The sequence below is a fragment of the Solanum pennellii genome, chromosome 7 (assembly GCF_001406875.1).
Source record: "Solanum pennellii chromosome 7, SPENNV200".
Taxonomy (NCBI): domain Eukaryota; kingdom Viridiplantae; phylum Streptophyta; class Magnoliopsida; order Solanales; family Solanaceae; genus Solanum; species Solanum pennellii.
Window position 1 is genome coordinate 75754141 of NC_028643.1, and position 23286 is coordinate 75777426.

At 33.5% G+C, this 23286-nt stretch overlaps 4 protein-coding genes across 5 annotated transcripts; 1 reads left to right on the forward strand and 3 right to left on the reverse strand.

Annotated features, from left to right (window-relative positions):
• The first annotated feature begins 3406 nt into the window (after positions 1-3406).
• Positions 3407-13740, forward strand: LOC107025893 (ubiquitin carboxyl-terminal hydrolase 15). Of its 2 annotated transcripts, XM_015226673.2 has the most exons (15): positions 3407-3622; positions 4634-4741; positions 6386-6822; positions 8356-8746; positions 8890-9310; positions 9387-9538; positions 9661-9749; positions 9913-9998; positions 10088-10250; positions 10399-10522; positions 10631-10788; positions 10899-10983; positions 11356-11574; positions 12692-12753; positions 12917-13740. In XM_015226673.2, the coding sequence occupies exons 3-15, from the start codon at positions 6530-6532 to the stop codon at positions 13572-13574; spliced, it is 2901 nt and encodes a 966-aa protein (XP_015082159.1). In that variant the 5' UTR covers positions 3407-3622; positions 4634-4741; positions 6386-6529; the 3' UTR covers positions 13575-13740. The 2 variants fall into 2 exon arrangements, with proteins under 2 accessions (XP_015082159.1, XP_015082160.1); XM_015226674.2 differs by lacking the exon at positions 4634-4741.
• A 252-nt stretch (positions 13741-13992) lies between these two features.
• On the reverse strand, positions 13993-14966 carry LOC107025895 (heme-binding protein 2-like). The gene is made up of 2 exons (XM_015226675.1): positions 14674-14966; positions 13993-14586 (listed from the first exon to the last, which is right to left on the reverse strand). The coding sequence occupies exons 1-2, from the start codon at positions 14928-14930 to the stop codon at positions 14154-14156; spliced, it is 690 nt and encodes a 229-aa protein (XP_015082161.1). The 5' UTR covers positions 14931-14966; the 3' UTR covers positions 13993-14153.
• Positions 14967-17133: 2167 nt separating this feature from the next.
• On the reverse strand, positions 17134-18133 carry LOC107024485 (heme-binding protein 2-like). Its single transcript, XM_015225474.2, has 2 exons — positions 17834-18133; positions 17134-17614 (listed from the first exon to the last, which is right to left on the reverse strand). The coding sequence occupies exons 1-2, from the start codon at positions 18064-18066 to the stop codon at positions 17179-17181; spliced, it is 669 nt and encodes a 222-aa protein (XP_015080960.1). The 5' UTR covers positions 18067-18133; the 3' UTR covers positions 17134-17178.
• Positions 18134-21854: 3721 nt separating this feature from the next.
• On the reverse strand, positions 21855-22718 carry LOC107025289 (vegetative cell wall protein gp1-like). The gene has a single exon (XM_015226076.1). The coding sequence runs from the start codon at positions 22716-22718 to the stop codon at positions 21855-21857; it is 864 nt and encodes a 287-aa protein (XP_015081562.1).
• Positions 22719-23286: the final 568 nt, after the last annotated feature.

The following is a 23286-nucleotide window of genomic DNA, read 5'->3' on the forward strand; positions in this document are numbered from 1 at the left end:
CCCCCCCCCCCCCCCGAGACCATCCACCACCAACCTACCCCTAATTTACCCCCTCCTTCAGACACCCCCTGCCCCATCCCTTCGGCAACCCCCTTCCTCCCCCTATCCCTAAAAAAATTTTATTTTTCAAAAAACAAAAAAAAAACGTTCTTCAAAAATAAAAAATTACCCCCTCCCCCGGACACTCCCACCCCCTACCCCTAAATTTTTTTGTTTTCCAAAAAAAATTACCCCCTTCGCCGAGTACCTCCTTCTTCCAACGGACTCCTAAATTTTTTTGTTTTCCAAAAACAAAAAACAAAAAATTGTTTCATTTCTTACTTATATATATATGCTGAATATGGATTCTCATGTTAACTCATTTTATTCATATTTGTTTGAGCTTAAATAAGTTGAAGATCATATTTACCCATTTAAGAAAGTGTAATAAAATATGAGCGATTCATTTAATTTAATATGAGCAAATGATTTCATTTCACTTATATAGGTTGATATATCCACCCCTATACTAAAAGAAATGATATTTTTAATTAATTGCATTAGATATGTTTTAGTTCTTTTTTGTTTTTATTTTAGTTTGTTAATTAATTTTTTTAGGTATTGTGAGAAATTTAATGTTATGTATTGAAAATTAGAAAATCATGTTAGAATTAGTAATATTCACTCTTAAATATTTTTTGTTTTTGTGTTTATTTACTTACTATACATGTTAAATATAAATATAATAATGTATTAGGAGAAATTGGTAATCGATTTGGGTGACATTAATGCACGATGGGGACAACATTGTGACTCTGAGTTAAAACGTCAAAGCGAAAATAGCAGAAAGATACAACTACAATAGATGAGGAAGAATGATGATGAAGCCAAAGCTAAGAGAGAAATTAATAGTCTAAAAACTAATGAAGTCAAGTGAAATACATGTAGTTGTAGCTACTCTATTATACATGTATTGAGTATGTATTACTAGTATCATCGATTTATATGCATTAGTAATGCAATAAAGTTCTAATGTATGCATGCATTATCGTGATTAAAACACAAGTCATGTCCCTCAAAACCTTTTCTACGTCCTTTCCGCTAGGGGTGTATATAATCAAGTTAATTAGTTTGATTTTTTTAAATATTATATTAAATCATTTGTGTTGAATTTTTTATTTATAAACCAAATCAAACTGTTTGTCTTGTGTTTATAATTGAAAAACTTAAATGTTGTCGTTCAAATCAAACTTTATAACTATTTTTCCCTTCATTTATATAGGATAAGTGATTGTGAATGCTACTATTTGTTCTAGCATGATTTGCTCGAATTATGTTTCCCATTCATCTTGTTATTGTTTCGAAATGAAGTAAATCGATTTGTGAATTATCAACACGTCTATATTTACAAATATTTAATTTATATATTTGGACAAAAAATTATTAAACTTATGTGAAATCGAAACTGTTCCATATCCTCCCCAAATTATTATATAATTTATTTCATCTAGAAAATGAAACTAAATAATAACAAGTTGGATGATTAAGATGGAATATTTAAGATCAAAATTGAGATTAAATGTATACCTTCAATTTAAAAATATAATTTTAATCAGAGATATCTTAATAAAACGACCTCTAAAAGTACCCAAACGTCAGATAATTAGATCCAAAGTATATTGAATTATTGATGAGTGTAGTTCATTTTTATTAATATTTGTTTACTTATATATACATAGAGAGACAACAATGTAACTTTTTGTTGTCATTATTGGATATTATACAACTTACATAATAAATAAATATACTGTGATAAAAAAATATTTATTATTTATAGTAATAATTTTTTTTTCACTTGATCACTTTTAATTTATTTATAATATAAATTTACTTCATATTACAAAGAACAGTTTTTTATTCATGTATAATACAAATTTTAATGATAGATAATTCACTTATCACACATTTTAATACATTTTTAATAAAATGTGTCAAATTTTTACCAAATAAACATAATATATTTTAAATTCAATTATAATTCATATATAATTCAAATATATTGCATATATAATTCACTTTTAATATATATTACAGATTTAACATAGTATTACTATAAATAATAAATAAAAAATATTGCTAAAATTAATAATTATTTATTAAAATATACCAATTCATGTAATTTTTCTTTTTTTTTTATTGGGGTTTCGGTATTTATTACTAATGAACTTTAACTTATTATGGACAATATACTTAATTTTGCTTTTACTCTTATTGTAAATATATGTAGAGAGATTAATATAATAAAAAGAAAATAATATAAATTGAAGGATAATTAATTAAATTAATATATTTTTTAAAGATAAGCAAAAGAAAAACATGACAAATATATTTATAAGTTGCTCAATACTTTATTTGGTATTTGTTAGTTTTTTATTAATACTCTTTCAATAATAGGTAATGTAATTTCATAAGTAGGGTATAAAGAAGAATTATAAATAATAATGTGTACGTTAAATTTTATCTTTATTTGAAATATAGAAAAATAATTTTTAATAGATCCTCGATTCAAGAACTCAGTTAAACCTATTTTAATATTTTAGTAGTTTAATTGGTGATTATCTAATCCTAATAATCTCATTTCACTTTCTTCTCTATTTTTATAAGCATATAAAAAGTTGAAATTCTCTTTGGTATCTTTTCTTTCCCTTTCTTTAACAAGAGGAAAGTCCTCATTAATACATCCATCTTAATTACCTAATCATGACCGTCCACGTGGCTATTCTTTTCATTATTGGAAACTCAAATACAACCAATGGGTCCCACAATATTATTCTAACCCTACAAAATACATTAAAAACATCATATTATAATGTCCCCATTCACTCATTCCTCTTTGTCCTCTTTCATTACTTTACAACCATATTCGGATTCGGATTAATAGGTTTGTCTGATTTTTACTTGACATAAAAATTTAAAAACATATATTTATAAAATTTTATGGTCTTAAATTAAAAGTACATAAGATATATTTGGAATGTTCTTTAGTCATGAGCTCTTAAATCTATCATGCCGAAATTTAAAATTAGAAAATTGCCAAAAAAACAGAAAAGGAAAAAAGCATTCATTACGAAACTGAAAAATGAATAGAATAGAAATAAAATGAAACCAAAAGAATAATTTGGCCAAAAATCTTAAATATATTTTAAAAATAAATAATAAATCTGTCGAGCTATTTGTACGAAAATCCCTACGTTCACACTTCCAAAGTCACTATCCCTCTCTCATCATTATTCAGCGGTCAAGATTATCTTAAGACTGAAGTGGGTCCATCATATTTCAGCTTCTTACCAATGAAAACACGCCACGTGTTAGAAGATACAAAGAATTTATATGTGAGTGATTATAAATGAATTTTACCTTGGTCTTAAAGTGTGAGAATGCCAGAATAGGGGGTTTTGAGGTGTGAAGTGAGGCAAATGTAGAGCATGAGCTGCTGTTTTAGTTTATGTTATGTTCTTACCAACTAAGGAATCAAAGAATCTTTGTTGGGTTTTAGAGTTGTAGAGAAACAAGAAGAAGAAAAAAACACCTATAAGGGTTAAACTGGTCTTTTAGATTTTATCAATCAAAGGAAAAAAAAAAGGTATGTTCAAGAGCTACCTAATCAAATCTTTCTTTAGTTTTACTGTTTTCCCATGTTGGGTTTTACTTAAATCCTCATTTTTTCCATCTGGGGTTTGCTTTTTGTGATGAAAATGGGTTAAAGATTGGATTTTTAGTACATGGTGTTGATAAAGATTGTGTTTTTTTGCTTTGGGATGTACATTTATTTGTGCTGTTGTACTAGTACCATTTTATTTTCAGAATGCCTCTTTTGGGGTTCTTGAAATAGCTGAGATTCTTTTTTTTCTCTCTCTGAGTTTTCAGTTTGAGTAGTTATTGGTTTGTTACTACTGGAATTAATTTTTGTAATCCCCATTTCTTGATTTAGATTGTTGCTGTTATTTGTGGATGTTATGTATAAAACAGCTAATTAAGCTGCTAGGGAGTTCTTTAGTTGGGTTCTGCTTGATTAATTTGTCTCCATTTTGGGTGCAAATATTAGTAACGTATATGCGAAGCAACTGAAATTTAATGACCTATAGTATAGCATCTTAAAGATTGTCATAAAAACAGTGATTTTTAGGTGTTTGTGCTCTGAGTGACTGAGCAAAGAAATCTTCTGTAAAAAAATTGTTCTATGAGTGAATGACATGTTTTGTGTATACCCCGAGATTAATATATACTCTTCTCTGAATTGGCTCTCAGTATGTACATTGTTGTTTAGGTGTTTGGTTTGTGTCGTTCTAGAGTTTATGGTGCTAGCTTAATCAACTTAAATCAGCATTTGAATGCATCATCTTTACCATCTGCACTTGAAATTATATCCATGTAAGAAACCAATAATAGCATGCCGAGTGGAGTGTGGACATTACCAAGAATGAGATGTGAGTGTATGTACATTAATTTTCCCTTGGTCTTAAAGTGTGAGAATGCAAGAATTGGGTTTGGGTGGAGGGATGAGGGTTGAGGTGTGATGCGAGGCATATGTAGATCATGAGCTGTTGTATTATGTTATGTTCTTACCAACTAAGGATTTAAGTATCTTTGTTAGGTTTTAGACTTGTAGAGAAAGAAGAAGAAAAGGAGACCTACAAGGATCAAACAACGGAGTGTCGTGGTCCAATTGGTCTTTTGGATTTTATCCATCAAATTAAAAAAGGTATGCTGTAGAGCTGCGCAATCAAATCTTTCTTTAGTTTTACAGTTTTCCTATGTTTTGTTTTTGCCAAATCCTCATTTTTACCATATGCGGTTTACTTTTTGTGAATGAAAATGGGTTAAAGATTTGATTTTGAGTACATTGTTTTGATAAAGGTTTTTATATTGGGAAGTACATTTACTTGTGTTGTACTAGTGGCATTTTATTTTCAGAATGCTTTGGGGTTCACTTATCTGAGTATTTATTTTAGTACTGATATGAACTCGAAAAAGTTGAGATTGTTTCCTCTTTGGGTTATTGGTCGGTAAATCTGGAATCAACATTTGCAGTTCCCTTTCTTGATTCAGATGTTGCTCATATTTCTTCATGTTATGTACAAAATAGCAAATTAAGCTGCTAGGAAGTTGTTTAGTTGGTTTCTGCGTGTCTAATTTGTCTCCATTTTGATTTTTGGGTTAATTTGTATTGGAAGCAACTCAGATTTATGAGCTATAGTATATCGTCTTAAAGGTTGTAATAATAATAATAATGATTTAGTAGTTTGTCCTCCGAGTGACTGAGCAAAGAAACTTCTCTAAAATCATTTGTTTACTGAGTGAAAGACATGTTTCTATGGTTATTTACACAAACCTTACCCCTACATCATAAAGATAGAGAAGATGTTTCCGATAAACCTTCGCTCAAGTAAAGCATCTCAAAGAAGTTTGAAAAAGAGAATATGGAAATGAAAGCAATAACAACAACTAAATGTAGCTCTGTGGAAAACACTACATCTTTTCCCCCAAGAAGTTGTGCATGATTGATATCCTCGAATTATTAAAACTGGGGTTAATGCACTTTGCATCATAAAACACATGGAAGCAGTTAGGAAACTGTTGTGATGTATATATTCAGTCTGTTGAGACAATTACACCATTACTCCAAAAGTTGCTACTCAATTTCTTGATGTTGGCTAAAGATCTTTTAATTAGTAAATAGAACTTTCAAATGCAAAAATACAAATGCATTTTGAATTTAATGTAAATTGGGCGAAGGAGAGAAAACAAAAAAAAACTTAAATCTTTTGATGCTAAATACCAAGTCAGGTCAAAGAAACATCAAGGATTTTATGCGATATAATTTCAAGCCGTGGTAGAAAATAATAGGGCAAGGGTTTTGGGTTATATTAATCTGTATTCACCAAGCACTTCTGCGTCTTCCGTTGTTAAAAGTTATAGCTGATATGGAATGTGTAAAGCTGTCTACAACTAAATGCATTTGAATAGCATGTGATTGTGATTATTTCATAGCTGCCTGAGACCATGCTCTAACATGACCTTTGTAGTAACTTCTACTGAACTGGTCCTCATAAAGAATGTTTTATAGAAAAGAAAAATCGGAAGGTTGCATTTAAACAGATTTTTGGAAATGTCCTAGAAGTTCTAAACAGTAGAAAACATGTTTTGGGGGTTGTTTATTCTCCAAGGTTCATTAGATAAAAGCATTTTTCAAGGTTACTGCTTCTAGTATATTCACACTTCTTCCTGTAAGAGTAACGGGCCTAATAGGTTATAATAGTTTCCGGTGCTATACATTTGAATTGTTAATATATTGTTTTCTCTGTCAATTTTGGTTACAATGATAACCGCCTGCTTGATATTACAGATAATGTGGTGCTGGTGCTGGAATCATCTAACAAGAACATTACAAAATTGTGCTGCTGGTTTACTTTGGCTTTTGTAGCTTGGTAGATCAGGCTGCAACTTGAAGTTTAGTTAGATAGTTGGACATGAATTTGCTGGTGAGAACATGCTCGAGCCAAGGGAAACCGACATTCCGACTTTATTTTTGGTCTTGGTTGTGCTTCCCCTGGTTTCTTATATTCTTCTAGGCAAATGGAATGAGGCAGCCAAAAAGAAAGAAAGAGTTGGTTTGCTGGCTCAACGGGCTGCTGAAGAAGCACATAAGACACAAACTATGTCTGCTGTAAGTATTACCCCTATCCCTCTTGTGCCTTTGCCAAGCAGTGCAACTCATCAGTGTGCAAGATGCCATTGTCCAGCCACAACTCGTTGCTCTCAATGCAAATCTGTTCGATATTGGTATGTTAAAAGTTCTTTTAGTGTACTTGCATTCTAAGGACCCATTTTGGCCATAAAAACTATTTTACCTTTTTCTGGAATAATTTCACTTTACTTGAATGTCAGTATTTGGCCATGAAAATTCCACATCCAACTTGAAGTTCAGAAGTTTCATTTCAAATTTGGAGAACAGCTTATAATCCATTTTACAACTCACTTTTCACTTTTGAAGTTGTAGTTAAGTACATTCATCTAATTGTTTTTTGCAAAAGATATAACTGATCACAACTCTATCTTCCATTTCAACTCCATAAGCTCCAAATAAAGTGAACAATAATTGGAATCTACGGCCAAACACCTACTAAATTATATATAGTTAGTTGTGTACAAAAATAGTAAATAGAGGACGGGGAATGGACCAAAAAAGGAACATTTTATTGTCTAAGAGTGTGAAATGGGCTGTCTTCTCTATCTCATTTTTTCTTCTCCTTTAATTTTTAATTTTCTCTTTTTCCATCTTGGAAAGGTAAGGTGGTTTGTGTTGTAAATTTATAGTTATATTTTGTGTCATCCCCTTTAAAGGTGCGAAAGGCACTCTGAGGTGTTACCCAAGGTGAAAGCAGTACAATGTTAAATCGCTACCGGATGACTAAACTCTCTCTATAAACGTAGGTGACAACTATATACCCATCCGGTCATTCTTCACATATCCAAAATGGTACTTTAAGAATTTTCATAATGAATCATTTTTCAGCCATACGAAGAGATGAACCTTCACGCTATTGAGATGTAACAAAGTTAAAACGTAGATGTAGCATGTTTAACGAGTATCAGGTTGTCAACTTTGAAAAGGTTTTTTTTTTTTTTTAACTTCCATCTTCTTCTCAATTACTTCATAATATTATTCCACTGTTCACTTCCTCAGTCTTTTTACTTTTGGTTCCAAACGTTCAAGGGGGAGGACTGCAGTCTTACCCCTCTACTTTAAAGCCCAAGCTACAATTATTTCACACTCGATTCTGAGTTGCAAGAGTGTACCTCTCTGTGTGTAATCTCTCTCTCTTCAGTTCAGTTCTATCTGAGTTGTGATTTGATCTTTCTTAGGTTACGAGGATAGGTTTTTGAGACACGTCATCACCTTGAATTGAAACTAAACTAGTGAGTGTAAGAAGCCTATAATAGAAACACAATAATCTTGTTTCTAAATTTTCCTTGTTAGGAGCAGTCAGCGGATTAGTTATTAGCACAAGCCTCTTCCCTCCTTAAACACAAATTCTTCAAAAATGAAAGAAATAGTGAGAAACAAATAGGTAAAAAGGGGAAATGGGCATTTGGTTAATTTTTGCGTGTGAAGAAAAATGGATTAGACATGCATAAACCTGCTACATTTTTTTCCTTACATAATTATAGGTAAAAGCCTATTTCTTTTCCCTTCTCAATAAAAGAAAGAAAGATTGGGACAATAAAATGTCTCCAACACTTCTGTTTTTTCTTTATTGTTCATCAGACTTGTGAGCCAATTGTTATTCTTATCTAATGATGAAGATTGTGCAGCTCAGGGAAGTGTCAGATTCTCCATTGGAGACAGGTTCACAAGCTAGAGTGTCTTCAATTGGGTAATAACTGCAACAGCTCATCCTCTAAGCCTGCCTTGACTGATGAACTCCCGGGACGAATGTCATTTGATAGCTATGTTGAAGCGCAGTACAGCGACAACAACCTAAATCAGTTGTGGCTTGGCAAAACTTCTCCAGATGGGGTGACTGAAACACCCATTGTCACCCCAGTTGCCCCTATTACTGTTAGTGTGGCAACGAATACATCAGGATCTCCAAAAGTTGGGAGACGATCTGTAGACAGGAGAGTACATAAAGGCAACAGAGACATATTAAGAAGAGGGGACGGAACCATGTCTGAGAGTTCTGAACGAGCCTCTCAATCTAGGGTTAGTGCTTCTGCATCATGCTGTACTATCTCTTCAAAAGAACTTTCTATGAACCAGATGGTTATTTCTTTTCCAATAGGAAGTGTGGAAGTTTGTTTGTTTCTTAATTTTCCATTTTGCCTAAGCTTAGCCTTCTTTTGCAGTCAAGAGATGGTGATTCCATGCTTTCGGAACATGATAGCATCGCGGATGGGTTCATTAGTGAACATACTGATTTGATGAATACAATGGGAGAACGCCATATGTTACAAAAGCAGAAAGAACACATCTCAAGAAATCATCGTCATGTTTCAAGTTCATCGAATCTAGAAGGCCATGAAACAAGTGCATGCAAGAATCAGAAGGAGCTGATTGATGAAAAAAGCCTTACACGAGAAGGCGTCGTTACCGGCACTCCGGCAATTCCATTAAACTGTTCTTCTGGAAAGACCTCAACAAGAAGAAGCAGTAGGGCTAAAAGTGCATCACCTTCTCCAGGAACAAAGTCCCATAGGACGCCAAAAACATCAAGAGAAGAGATGTGTTCAGGTTTGGAAGGGAAGGGACTGATTATTGATGAGTCAAGTATGTTTCCTTGTTGACTGTGATATGCTAATATCTGCATGTTGCGCTTTCATTTTACTGAGTCTTCACAATGCAGAAAATGCTAGAAGAAAGGATGCAGTCCCTCCACAAGCAGGCAGTGGGGTTGCAAACTTGGGAATTATGAGAATGTTTGGTCTGGCTAAATCATCAAAAGTTGTCGGACATCAATCATTAGAATCCAGGGCTGACAAACAAAAGAAACTAAAGGTCAGTATTTATGAAGAATCACTTAGGTTTGGAGAATCTTTTAACGTAATTTATACAATAACATGATGTCATTGGCTTGTCTGTGCTTTGGCATGAGTCATTAATAATCGTCCAATGAACAGATGCTGTTTCCTTATGAAGAGTTTGTGAAGTTATTTGAATATGAAGACTTCACTTTGTTGCCTAGAGGTCTCATAAATTGCGGGAATAGGTAATATTGCAGATGTCTTAACTCTTATCTCATTTACATTTGCTATCGAGATATATTTGTTTATTAAAAATAATTGAAAACATCCTAAACAGAAGTTAGCCTTATAGGTAATTTTGCCTGAACATAGCAAGTTAGTTACAGTGATTGTTCGTTCATTTTGCAGTTGTTATGCCAATGCTGTCTTGCAGTGTCTGATGTGCACAAAGCCTTTAACAATCTACCTACTTCACAGATCACATTCTAGAACTTGTAATTTCACCCGATTTAGCCCTTTAACTACTTCCATTCTGTTTCATTTTGAAACGAATTGCAAAATTCACCTATTACATGGACATCAGACTGCAGGAAAGATTGGTGCCTTGTGTGTGAACTTGAGCAACATGCGATGATGTTAAGAGAAAGTGGAGGTCCTCTGTCACCAAACAAGATTCTTTTGCATATGCGGAGCATTAATGGTCAGATTGGAAATGGCAGTCAGGAAGATGCTCATGAGTTTTTAAGGTCTGCATTAAATTACATTTTGCTAATCTTAATGAAGAAAAGAAATGCACACATAGGAACAGTGTGTTTTCGTAATGACTTCAGTGGAAAGTTTGAATTTCTTCGTTTTAGCTATTTGTTTCTCAATGGTTGTTCTGTATGTGTGCAGGTTTATTGTTGCTTCTATGCAATCTATAAGTTTGGAGGCATTAGGTGGAGAAAATGCTGTTGATCCAAGATTGCAGCAAACAACCTTTATACAACACACTTTCGGAGGAAGACTTAGATCTAAGGTCTAAGATTTCTAGTTTTTTTCCGACTTATTCTGAACTGAAAATTTGAATGTACTTTATGCTTTCTTTGTAATTTTACCTAGTAACTTTATGTCTTAATATGACCAGGTCAAGTGTCTGAGATGCCACCATGAATCGGCGTGCTATGAAAATATCATGGATCTCTCATTGGAGATCTTCGGTTGGGTTGAGTCACTTGAAGATGCATTGACACAGTTTACAAGCCCGGAAGATCTTGATGGGGAAAATATGTATAGATGTGGAAGGTATGTGAGCTTGGTTTTGAATCCCACATGTAGATTTCTTCCCAACTGAACATCCATATTGTTTATTGATACTGAAAAGACTTATGTTTGTGCTTATATTTCCTTAAAAGGTGTGCTTGTTATGTCCGTGCACAAAAACAGTTGAGCATACAGGAGGCTCCAAATATCTTAACGATTGTCTTGAAGAGATTTCAGGTACTGCTTTTTATAGAGGTCGCTAGTTACTTGCTCAATGATTTTGCTGATTCTCTGATGAGATTAAAAGACACTGCCGAAGCTGTCTTAAATGTCAGATTAAATCTTTAACTAATATACCTCTAATTCTAACAAACCCGATTTGTGGTTATATTGGAAATGCCATTTATATGTTATTCCCGAAAGTCACAGTATTGAATCTACTATTCATGTCTCATTCTTGAAGACATGCTATTGAAAATCAGTCATGAAAAATAATTTACCCTTTTTTAAGTTCTAGGCACTTAAGGGCCTTAAATTCTATATTTTGCTGACTTCAATATTATTTTCTATTCATTGCTGTTGTTTAAACCTCACTTCTATAATTATCAGGAAGGAAGTTATGGGAAGATAAATAAGTGCATCACATTTCCGGATATGTTGGATATGATCCCATTTATGACCGGGACAGATGACATTCCTCCACTTTACATGCTTTATGCTGTTGTTGTGCACTTGGATACCTTAAATGCATCATTTTCTGGGCATTACATATCCTACGTGAAGGATCTACACCTACGAGGCAATTGGTTCAGGATTGACGATACTGAGGTAATTTGATGCATGGAGCTTCTTAAATGTTTGTTTTTATCATGCTTATGCCCAGTTAGAAGGATACTAGTGTAGATAATGCTAATGGGTGATATGAAGTTGGAGTGTTGTGGTTCCAAAGCTAGTAGGAGGTTGCTACCCGTGGAATACATCAGGAATAAATATTTGAATTCTTGTATGCTTAACATTAGTTAGAATTGGGATGTGGTTAATGACTTCCGTTACTTGGCAGTGTTTCTTTTTCCTTCATATGAGTCATGTCCTTGAGACCTAATGGTTACGATATACTAACTTGTGCTAGGAAAATAGAAATCCTAAGAGTTAGTTGCATGTTTCTTGACCAGTCCTCCCATGAGAACTATAGCGAAGATAGCAAGAGACGTGCTACTTCCAGACGTATCTGATCAACTTTTTTTTACTGATAATAAAGGTAGTAGAGCAAGGGACAATGTATGCATGCTTATTGAGGAATAGTAGATGTCTGTTTTGTTTATTCTTGAATCACTTCTACTGTAATGAGGAAACCCATGATATCCATTTATTATGTATTTTGGTTAACCTGTTTATAAGGCACAGTATTGTAGTTGCTGGTTTCTTGACTCTCAGCTTAACCTACCGGGCATATTTAAATGTTTATTGAAGTAAGCCATACAATAATGGTAAAGCTGGTGTGACCTAATGGTCAATAAAGTGGGAGGAGAACCATGAGGTCTCAAGTTCGATTTTGGTTCCCATCTACCTAAGTCTTGTGGACTGAGTTACCCGATTCCTGCGCTGGTGGGAGATAGCAGGTATCCAGTGAAATAGTCTTAGATGCACAAGCTGCTCTGGTACACCTATGCCATAAAAAGAAAAGGTAAAGTGAAATTAGTACATATACAGCAGTTTGGTGCTTGACTGCACTTTTGGGAACCATACTTGTAATGATCAAAGGTAAGATTCACTTTGCTTGCTAATTTCTTTTGAAATCACATTCTTGTTGAGAAATTTCACACCTTTGGTGACAATGCTAGTAGGCAACTGTCAAAGGTGAATTCTATGACTTATTGTGCTTGTACTTGTATTTGCTTTCGTAGCTCGTCATACTGTTCTCATAAGTTGCATGTTCTGATACTAGGTACACCCTGTATCTATGAGCCAGGTGATGTCGGAAGGAGCATATATCTTATTTTATAAGAGGTAAAGCACTAGAGAGCTTTGACCTTTACCAAAGGCATGTTAGAAATTATAATCTAGATATCAATTTGGCCAATTCATATTTGTTATCCCTTCAGAAGCTTGTTTCATGACTTATTAGAAATTTTATAAGATCCCAATATTGAATCAGTATGAAATTTTGTAGATCATCTCCACGGCCAGCAAGAAAGATTAGCCGAAGACAAGTTCCTGGAATTGTCAAGCACTGCCCACCAAAATCGACAAAGACTTCTAGGCCAGAGCAGACAAAAGCGGAGCATCTTTATGTTGGTGTGGATCCTTATATGAATCATAGGCCAGAAATGAACAGTGACATAATTGATTGCACCTCCAGTGGACTCGTCAAGAACGCTAATAGAAATAGACCGCCGGTTGTGGGAACCTATACTGAGTCAATGACTGCAGAGTTTTCTGATGCTACATCAAGTGATTGGTCCCTCTTTACAAGCTCAGATGAAGCATCATTTACTACTGAGAGTACCAGAGACTCTTTTAGTACCGTTGACTATGGGGATGCAAACGCTGCTGATCCGTTCTCTTCCATCATCAACAGCTTATGTGGATCAGATTATTCATCTAACAGAACAGTCGCGTGTAGTATGTTTTCAAGTAGTAAACCGCATACAAGATTCTTTTCAGAAAGTAAGGGTTCTGTTTTGGATTCAACTGCTGGGGATAGCATGCCGAGACAGGTTACTGTTCCTTATTCTGAAGGTTTTCATAGTGATAGTAGTAACCATGTACATGTAGAATATGGTAGTGAGCCTAGATATGAACAAACTTACTATCCATATAATGTCTAGTTTCTTGAAATTCCAAATCATTATATGTCGAATTAGCTAGGTACAAGCTGTGCTTCTGTTTTGCTAATCAATATTTTATTGAATGGAAGCACATCAATCATTTCCTAGTTCAATGGAACAAGTGGTCCTTTTTTGTTATTTTGCAGTTGTAAATATGCTTGCTGTAGCTAATTATCTTGATTCTTTACAATCTGTATGTTAAATAATCTGCATAGTTGCTCCTTTCATGAAGCATCTCGTGTTTATGCAAAGATTGAGGGTTGCATTTCTGAGGGAGTGTTTATTGTAGGCAGCTTACCCTGACTGCAAGTATCAGTGGCTGAAGCTCGTGCCTATAAGTCACATGAAGACAACTTTACCGTGTCTCAAAGGCTCCCCTCAACTTGGTAAATTGCTGTAATTGAATTATGTTGAAAGATATTGACAACACAGGTGTTTTAACCACCAAATTCTCAGAATCAGAATGTATAATAATATACAATCTATCTTATTTGCAATATATAATGTAGCATTCTGTTCATACAAAATTACTAGGGACTTATCAACTATCCTTTGATAAGTAGTAACAAGAGCAGCCTCTCAAATGGCAAGTGCTTTGTCCAAATCAAAAGTAAACCATATCTCATTAACTCTGTTCTTGAACTCAAATGGGGAGTTGTATCCCGCCACTGTATACAACGTCGTATTGTCTGCAGCATGGCTTTTGTCGATGGCTGCTGCCCATTTAGTGCCAGCAATACTGGCACTCAGGGCAGCGGCTTCTCTTGGAAGGTCATCATCAGCTATAAATCCACTGAATTGCCTGACCGCGACGTAAGTTTCCCCCCATTTCTGCAGATGAAGGCCTTTAGCTGGAGGAGGATTCGGCTGGTTCTTCTTAGGTACATAAAAACTCACAACAAATGAAGAAGCACAAAAAGGTCCATCACTTGGCTTCACTTGAATGATAACTGGAGCTGTCATCTTTACTGTCTCATGGTACTCATTCTTCCCTTGAATGTAATCAAATAGCCTGCCAGGGCCACATTTTATTATAAGTAAGAAAGATTAAACAACAACAACTACGCTTCAATCTCAACCAGTATGAGGGTGAGAATACCTGAGGAAACCAGTTCTGGTGGCGGAAACATATGAAATATCATCAATAGGAGCAGTAGACATCCACATAGGGGAATCGTAACGACGAATTTCATAGTCTTTTCCAGATTCAATCAAATCATAATTTGGGCATTCAATTCTTTGACAAGTTGGAGGATAGAAATTCAACTTTGTTGAGTAACCATTGCATAATTTGGAAACAAGGAACAGAAACAAACACAGCCTCATCATCAACAGATTCATACTTACACTAAGCATTTTTATTACTTTTTGCTGTTTTAATTTGTCACAATGAAATTTGGGAGTATAAAATATAAAAATGAATCCAAACGTTAAAGGTTGTTATAGGTCTTGGTTTTGCCACGTTCTAGGCAGACATTATCTCAAAAATCCAGAGTCCAGACAAAGCATCAAGGATAAACGGCTGTTAGTTCACCACATTTATACGTCTCAGTTTCAATCTATTTGTCTTGTATGAAAAATATATGTTATTTTCTATATTCAGCCCTACTAACTTTTTACGCCTGATATTTAAGATCACATAATTTAAAGAGCATTTTGATACATTTCTGCAACTTCCTTTAATTGTTTTTTAAATAAAAAAATCATTCCAAATTAAATTAAGACAAAAAAATAAAAATAGGAGTATAAAATAAGTGATGCAAGTGTTTGATTAACAAAAATATTAGAGTGTGTAATGCTAAAGACTTTTAAGGGGAAAAAATTAATTTAAAAGGGTAGTTGCTAGTTTTTTAGGATCAAAGTTTGTTGGGAGCGTCACCTCAAATAAACTTTATCATGCATAATTTGAATTTAGTTGATATTTCGATGCGGGCTTCGAACACGATGAAAAGAAAGTGTTATAATATACTGCATAGTGCATAGTTGCCACCTTCCCTATTCCCCAAAACCAAAAAGAATAAAGATAAAAAAAAGTCCATTGTGTTTCAGCATCCTGTTTAGTTTTCCTAATAGCATACTAAGGTAGTAAATTAAACCCAAAAGAAATAAATTTTTTCGTAAATTTGTATCGAAAAGTCAGTCACACTTAAAATATTATGCTTACGTATTATATATCTATATTATTCAAAATTAAATTTTTTAATCCCTAAAATTGACGTGACAAAAAAAAAATAAAATAAAAAATAGGCACGTAGTTTAGAAAAAAAGTAAAATAAATAAATTATAAGCCTCTTTTCTATCCCCACCCCACTCCTCTTCTTCTTCACACCGCACCCATTGTCTTCTTCTTTATTCTTTATTTTATTACACATCTTTATTTTTTCATCATAATCTAAAAGAACAATATTTTTTTTATTCGCAATTAAGTTATTCTTCATAAATTTGTAAGTGAATAATTGTATTTTATTTAGAAAAATTTCGGTTGATTGTTTCTATCTTTTTCACTTTTTGATTTTGTTAAAGAAATTTTGATTTTAAATCAATTTTTGGATTTGGTGGTAATAGAAACTTTATGGGTTTGGTGGTGATAGGTGACGGGTGACAAAAATTAAAATAGGTAATTGAAGGTGATCAAAAAGAAAAAATCGATATTGATGATAACGGTGGTGGTGATATTTGGTGTTGGGTGACAAAGAAGAAGAATAATTGAAGGCTAGAGTGGTGGTGAAGAACATGATCAATAGTGAAGGTGGGTTCGGATATGATTTTCCGATGAAATGATAATTAAAAACGGGAGAAGTTTAGTGATAAAGAAGATATAATTATTAAAGCATTAAAATAATCATGGGATTAATTAGAGTAAAATATAGTTAATAGAAGAAAAGTTAATTAATAAAGAAAATAAAATAAAATAAATATAATTTATGACATGGCTCTTACTTATCGTTGATGAGGCAGTGAGTGTAATACACCACATAATGTGAGAGTGATGTTACACGTTTCAGGGTGATAATAAATACACTTTTGAATAGTACAAATATATGTGTAATAAGTTACTAAAATAGCTTAAGCGTTTAAGTAACTTTTCGGTACAAGTTTAAGAGGAAATTTATGTTTTTTCCCTAAAATAAATCATCCTTTTTATATTTTCACATGACACATCATTTAAATTGCTAAATTGTTACAAAGTACCGTTTCAATACACAAAACATCTCATGTTCACACAACACAATTAATGTAGTCTACAAAGCATCTCATGAAATTCACACAAAAGCATAAAATGGATCATATCCAAGAAAGTGTCATGTAAGCGATATATGTTGACACTGCCATCAATAACTCATTTCATGACTTGAACGTTGACTGATTATATCATATAAAGATAATTATATCGATACAAAGATAATTTTACTGTTATTTCAAAATTCTTCAATCAAACTATTGCTAAATTGAATATTATAGAGGTGTCATAAGTCATAAACATGAAAATTTTCAGAATCAGATTGTATTATTATAAAATATAGCATTCTGGTCATACATAACAACTACACTTTTTTGATAATACAAAACAAGAAACTGAGAGAATAGTAAACTTTGTTGCCTCTCAAATGTCAATTGCAGAGTCCATAACAAAAGTAAACCACATCTCATTGACTCTAGCCCTGAACTCAAACGGAGAGTTGTATTGTGCAACTGTATAAATCGTACTATTATCTTTACTCCGGCTTTTTTCGATAGCTGCTGCCCATTTAGTGTCAGCGATGCTGGCAGTAAGGGCAGCAGCTTGTTTCGGAATATCACCATCAGTAACAAATCCACTGAATTGCCTGACCGCGGCATAACTACTTTGGTTCCATTTTTGGGGATGTAGGCCTTCAGCTGAAGGAGGATTTGGCTGATTCTTCTTTGGTACGTTAAAACTCACAACAAATGAAGTTGAACATAATGGTCCATCACTTGGCTTAACTTGTGTCATAACTGGTGCTGTCATATCCATTTTCTCATGCTGATCATTCTTTCCTTGAATATACATAAATAACCTGCCAATGACAAATGTATATATGCACTGTAAAAAACATAACTACGCTTCAATCTCAAACAAGTCTACTGGTATAACATTGGTTTTTGCTATTACGAAGCGTGAAAGAAAAATGATATTTTTTTTCACATTAATGACTTTTTTATAAAGCAAAGAGGTGATCGATCTGTATGAATCTTGATGGATAAAAAAAAAGATATTATATTGAGTTGAGTCGCACCTGGTGAAACCGATTCGGGTGGCGGAAACAAATGACGTATCATCAATTGGTTCAGTAGACATCCACATAGGGGAATTGTAACGACGAATTTCATAGTCTTTTCCAGATTCAATTACATCATAATTTGGGCATTCAATTTTTTTACAAGTTGGAGGATATGAATCTAATTTTGTTGAATAACCATTGGAAATAAGGACGAGAAAAAAACACAACTTGATCATCAAAGAATTCATTTTTACTAGTGAGTATTTCTTTCTTTTTTTGGTGTGCTACAAACTGTGGAGAATGAAACACGTGAATTTATTGGAAAAATTTGGGACTAGTGAGGTTAAAAGTCAATCCAAATTTATGATGGTAGAGGACTTGGTTATGCCACGTCCTAAGCAACAATATCTTCTAGAGTATACTAATATTTATTTACACCATTTAAAATAAAAATATTTATTTAGACCATTTAAATAAGTAGATCGACTTCGAGTTTGTATAATTAGTATATTTGTAAATGTATAATTCGCCAGAATATACAAATACATATGTATAGTATACAATTATTTAACCTATATACATATACAATTCACTTCTCTCCCACTCTTTGTTCTCTCTCACTTGTCTCTCTCCTCCCTCTCCCAATCTCGCTTGCCCTGTATACGAATGTATACGTATAAGACAATTACATACATATACAATTCATCTTTCTTCCACTCTCTGCCCTCTCTCGCTCGCCTCTCTCCTCCCTCTACCAATCTCGCTCGCCTCTATCCTCCCTCTCCCAATCTCTCTTTCCATATATACAAATACATATGTATAATACACAATTATCTAACTGATATACATATAATATTCACCTTTCTCCCAGTCTCGCTCGCCTCTCTCCTCCATATAACATGTAGCTACGAATTGTTATTATCAAACTATAGCTATGGAGAGTAATTAAGTTATTTTTAAGTGGTTATATGTGAAAGTTTACCTTTTGTACTAAAGCCCGTTTGACATAATTTTTTTAAAAGTACTCATTTTTTAAAAGTTAAACTTAAGTAATTTTTAAGCTAAAAAATAAAAAATGGGGAGTTAGTAACTTTATAAGGTCATTTAATAGTTACTTTATATTATTTTTAACTTTTTTAAATATTCCTAAAAGCTAAAAATGACTTTAAAATATGTTTGACCAACTTTTAAGTCAAATCAAACTGACTCTTAGTCTACTAAGCACTTATAATAAAGTCATCGCAGTTGGTTCTTGATCTACCAACCACTTATTATAAAGTTGTAACCGTAAGTTCTTGGTCTGCCCTTGTTACAAAGTCGTAACTGTAAGTTTTTGGTCTACCAAACACTAATTACAAAGTTATCTATGTAAGTTTTTGGTCTACAAGCACTAATTACAAAGTTATCAACGAAAGTTCTCGATCTACCAAACACTTGTTACAAAGTTAAGATCATTCTAAATTCTTGGTCTACCAAGCACTTGTTATAAAAAGTTACGGTTGAAATAAAATGAATAAATAATTTTTTAGTCAGAGGCACGAATATCTCTTTAAATTTAATTAGATTCAAGTCCACTGCAGCACAATCTACACCGATCCAGTAACAATACTCTTGACTTGTCCCCTTCAAGATACAATAACCCAACAATGTCGTACAACTCAAACGACTCCAGATTACTTGAAAAGTCCAAAGGTCCACATGAGAGCTCCTTCTTCAACATATATAATTACTCTTTTCTTTGTATAGTAAAACTATAGTTGAAAATCTAGAATATTTGCTTTTGTCTCAACTCTCTCTTTCACTATACTGACTCAATATATACTTCTCATCTTTTCTTACACTATTTCTCTTATATCCTTTTTCTTCTTCTTTTGACAAAGTAGAACTATCACTATTTATAAGTGATGAATTTTTTTTTTTGCAATAATGAATAAAAAGATAATGAATAGTAAATTAGGCAAATAAAAGACTCAGAGGTTACATAAGTTATAAGAATAATTAGGTAAAATAATTACTGAAATGAAGATTTGATGTTTTGCAAGAGTTACAACAACTAATGACCACATTCTTACATAATTGATGAGAGTAAAGAGACACAAATATATATAATTTGACATATAATATATTTTAATTAATATCAAAAAGTCACACTAACAACCACAGGTGCAAATGTGAATTAATACTACCATTTTATCTCTGCACTTAATCTAATATTTAATTAATTAAATATTAATAAGTAAAATTTAAATTACTTAATGAATCAACAAAATTACAGTAAGTTATTGATCTACCAAATAATAATCAGTTATCACAAAGTCCACACAGTAAGGCGCAAGCTCTTGATCTACCAAACACATTACAAGGTCATTAGTACTATTAGCCTATTTACTCTTTTGAAGTTAACTTTATATATCAGTAACAAATATTACAAAGAGATTTGCTTTTATATAAGATAATAATTCTACCATTTTAATAAAATGAGATAAAATAATATTAAAATTAACTAATATCTCAAATTAAATATGAAATACTATACCTTTATTTCTATATACCTTATAAATAACCTTTAAGGTTTTTATTGCTGCACAAGGTAAAACTTTAAAATTCTATAGCATAAAAGAAATTGCTTCTATCGTTGGTAACCAATAAAAATTGTAATAGAGTGGTAAATATCGTTTTCATTCTTAATTAAATATATATATTAATATAAGTTTTTATTTAAATAGTCAAATTTAGTCACGGTACAGAGAGGGAGTGGAAACTAAAAAAACTAGTCGTTGATTGTTTAGGGGGTCAAATTTGGTCATTTCACGTTAAATTAGTATGATAGATTAGGGTTTCAAACTTGATATGGACTCTGGCTGCTGAGGCTGCACTGAGATTTTGGTATATTCTGCTCTGTTTCTCATGTGTTATGTTCTAATCCTTCAGTTTTTGTTTCTGTTCTAATCTTATGTAAATGAGTGAAGGGCTTGTTATGAAATTTGTGGTAAAAAGGAACAATTTTTTTTTGCTTTTCCATCTAAAAAATGAGTTTAATTTATATGAACATGGATATAGAAGGGGAAAATGATGAAATATAGCAGGTACTTATGATGGATTTGTGACCAGATTGTACTCCTGGTGCTGCTAATTTTGGCTGTGCTGAGCTTCTAGGACACATATATCTGGTTGATTATCTAATCAAATACTTGCTGATTCCTTTTCTATCCTTTGTTTTAGTCATCTTCCTATAAATTTTGTGCCTTTTTTACTATAATCCCGGATGATGCCAAAAAAAAAAAAGGATTTCACTTTCAAATAAAATAGTACGAGTTGTAAAAGCGTAAGAGCTATATAACACCACCTTTGGCCGGCGTAGAAAGTTGAAATTAAAGAGTCGCTAACTCGGTAAAAAGTCATTGTTTTTAAAACGGGCTAAAAATGGAACGTAGGGAGTAGAAGCATGTTATTCCAATTGCTAAACTGTCAAAAGATCTTCTTTGTTCAGTTGAGTGCTACGTGTGTAATGTGTTCTGTTTACTCCTACATGTGTGGGAATGGGAATTATGTGCTTCTTTGTATGGTCTTAACACCTCATGAGTTAGCTTTTGAGTTTGAGTTAGGTCAAAGATCCAATTTTTGTCGTGTTCCTACCATTTCTGATGTGTCTATCTGTTTTTTTTTTAAGTTGAATTGTGGTGTGACTTAAGGGTCATACTGGAGTATCTGTCTGAGTTGATTTAGTGAATAGAATAGAGGAATCAGATAATACTTATTTAAGTTTCTTAATAAAGAAGTTCATAACAAGGAGCAAAGGTTGCATTGCATTACATACATGAGGTTAGAAATACATCAATATTCACTAGAGTTAGAAAACATATGAAGATATCATGTTTTGGTTATTTAACAAACATCAAGTTGATTATCTTCTTCTGCTTGCTCTTTTTTGTAATGTTCCTGTTACATTTTTCTCTCATCTTTATAATGTGATGATTATTATTGTGTTATTGGTACAAAGAACGATATGAATGGAGATTATCTTTTGCAAATTTTATCAGCTTTTACGGTCATGATTGTGATTATTGGAACTAGAAGTTGATGCTGTTGTGTTTGTAGCATCAAGATGTTCACCTCCCAATTGTCCTAGTGCACCCTTCTCGATTTTCTCCCTTTTCACGATTTCTTCATCTATATGTATATCTTCATCAATTGTTAGAATGACAGCTTTTGTTCCATCTGGACGGGTTACGACATCTTCATGGACCTTCATGTGTTCATCAACTTTCATGATATCTATTTCCTGAGAGGCTTTCTTCTTTTTCTTCTTAAGGAAGCAGCACAGAGCAACTGAGAGAAATGCTAGAAAGAACAGACCACCAAGCGAGACGAATATAATGATGATGGTATGTGAATGATGTCCTGGTGGAGATGGGGGTGGAGTTGGAACAACGTGTGGGGGTGGTGGAGGATAAAAGGGACGGGGTGGTGATGGTGTAACAGGTGGACTTGGACGTGGACGTGGAGGTGCAGGGGGTGTAACCGGTGGACGTGGTGGTGGTGATGGTATAACTGGTGGACGTGGTGGTGCCACTTTTGGTGGTGATGGTTTAACCGGTGGACGTGGTGGTGCCACTTTTGGTGGTGATGGTGGTGTGACTGGTGGACGTGGCGGGGCTACTTTTGGTGGTGATGGTGTAACCGGTGGACGTGGAGGGGCCACTTTTGGTGGTGATGGTGTAACCGGTGGACGTGGAGGTGCCACTTTTGGTGGTGATGGTGTAACCGGTGGACTTGGAGGGGCCACTTTCGGAGGGAAAGGAGGTGTATTAGGTTGGTGGGGTGGTGACACACTTGGTGGAGGAAATGGATAGTTATGAGGTGGGAATGGAGGGAAGTTGAAATTTTGAACATTTGCCATTGCAATGGAAGTTTTTGTTACTCTGCTAAAAGCCTATACTGAGTACGCTGTTTGTATGATGATGTTTATTGTTAATGTTGAGTTTGAGTATATATATTACTCAGATGTTAGTATGATAATACTTGTAAGGTTGTTATAACTTGACTCTTGGGCTAAGTTTTGCCAAGTTGTCATTGATTGCATTCCAAAACACTCATTTTTATTCATGTTTCTCAGGCATGTCATGCTGATCAAATGTTCATACCATAAATTTTTTTGCCTCACTTAACCATGAATTGTTTCGAGCGAATAGTTTCACTTAAACATTTGCTTGTGAGACAAAACTTGTTGTCAATTGAATAGGATCACCATCTCCTGGCTTGTTGAGATGTTTTGAATACCTATGTCATAGGTAAGACTAATTTAGGCCCATTACTAAAACACAATGGATAACAAAGGCCCAACCCACTAAGAAATATTGCACTAACAAGGTTTAGCTATTACACTAACAAACTTTCTAGATTTTAATGTATTTAGTTGCTATTCATGCGATGTTATTTTAATTGGTTTATCTACAACGTAATCCTTT

Coding starts and splice junctions, on each gene's coding strand:
- LOC107025893 (XM_015226673.2), top strand. CDS start 6,530: ATGCTCGAGCCAAGGGAAACCGACATTCCGACTTTATTTTTGGTCTTG. Junction 10,251..10,398: donor GATGCTCATGAGTTTTTAAG/GTCTGCATTAAA, acceptor GTATGTGTGCAG/GTTTATTGTTGCTTCTATGC. Junction 10,789..10,898: donor AATATGTATAGATGTGGAAG/GTATGTGAGCTT, acceptor TTTCCTTAAAAG/GTGTGCTTGTTATGTCCGTG.
- LOC107025895 (XM_015226675.1), bottom strand. CDS start 14,930: ATGCTTAGTGTAAGTATGAATCTGTTGATGATGAGGCTGTGTTTGTTT. Junction 14,587..14,673: donor ACCAGAACTGGTTTCCTCAG/GTATTCTCACCC, acceptor TGGCCCTGGCAG/GCTATTTGATTACATTCAAG.
- LOC107024485 (XM_015225474.2), bottom strand. CDS start 18,066: ATGAATTCTTTGATGATCAAGTTGTGTTTTTTTCTCGTCCTTATTTCC. Junction 17,615..17,833: donor ACCCGAATCGGTTTCACCAG/GTGCGACTCAAC, acceptor TGTCATTGGCAG/GTTATTTATGTATATTCAAG.
- LOC107025289 (XM_015226076.1), bottom strand. CDS start 22,718: ATGGCAAATGTTCAAAATTTCAACTTCCCTCCATTCCCACCTCATAAC.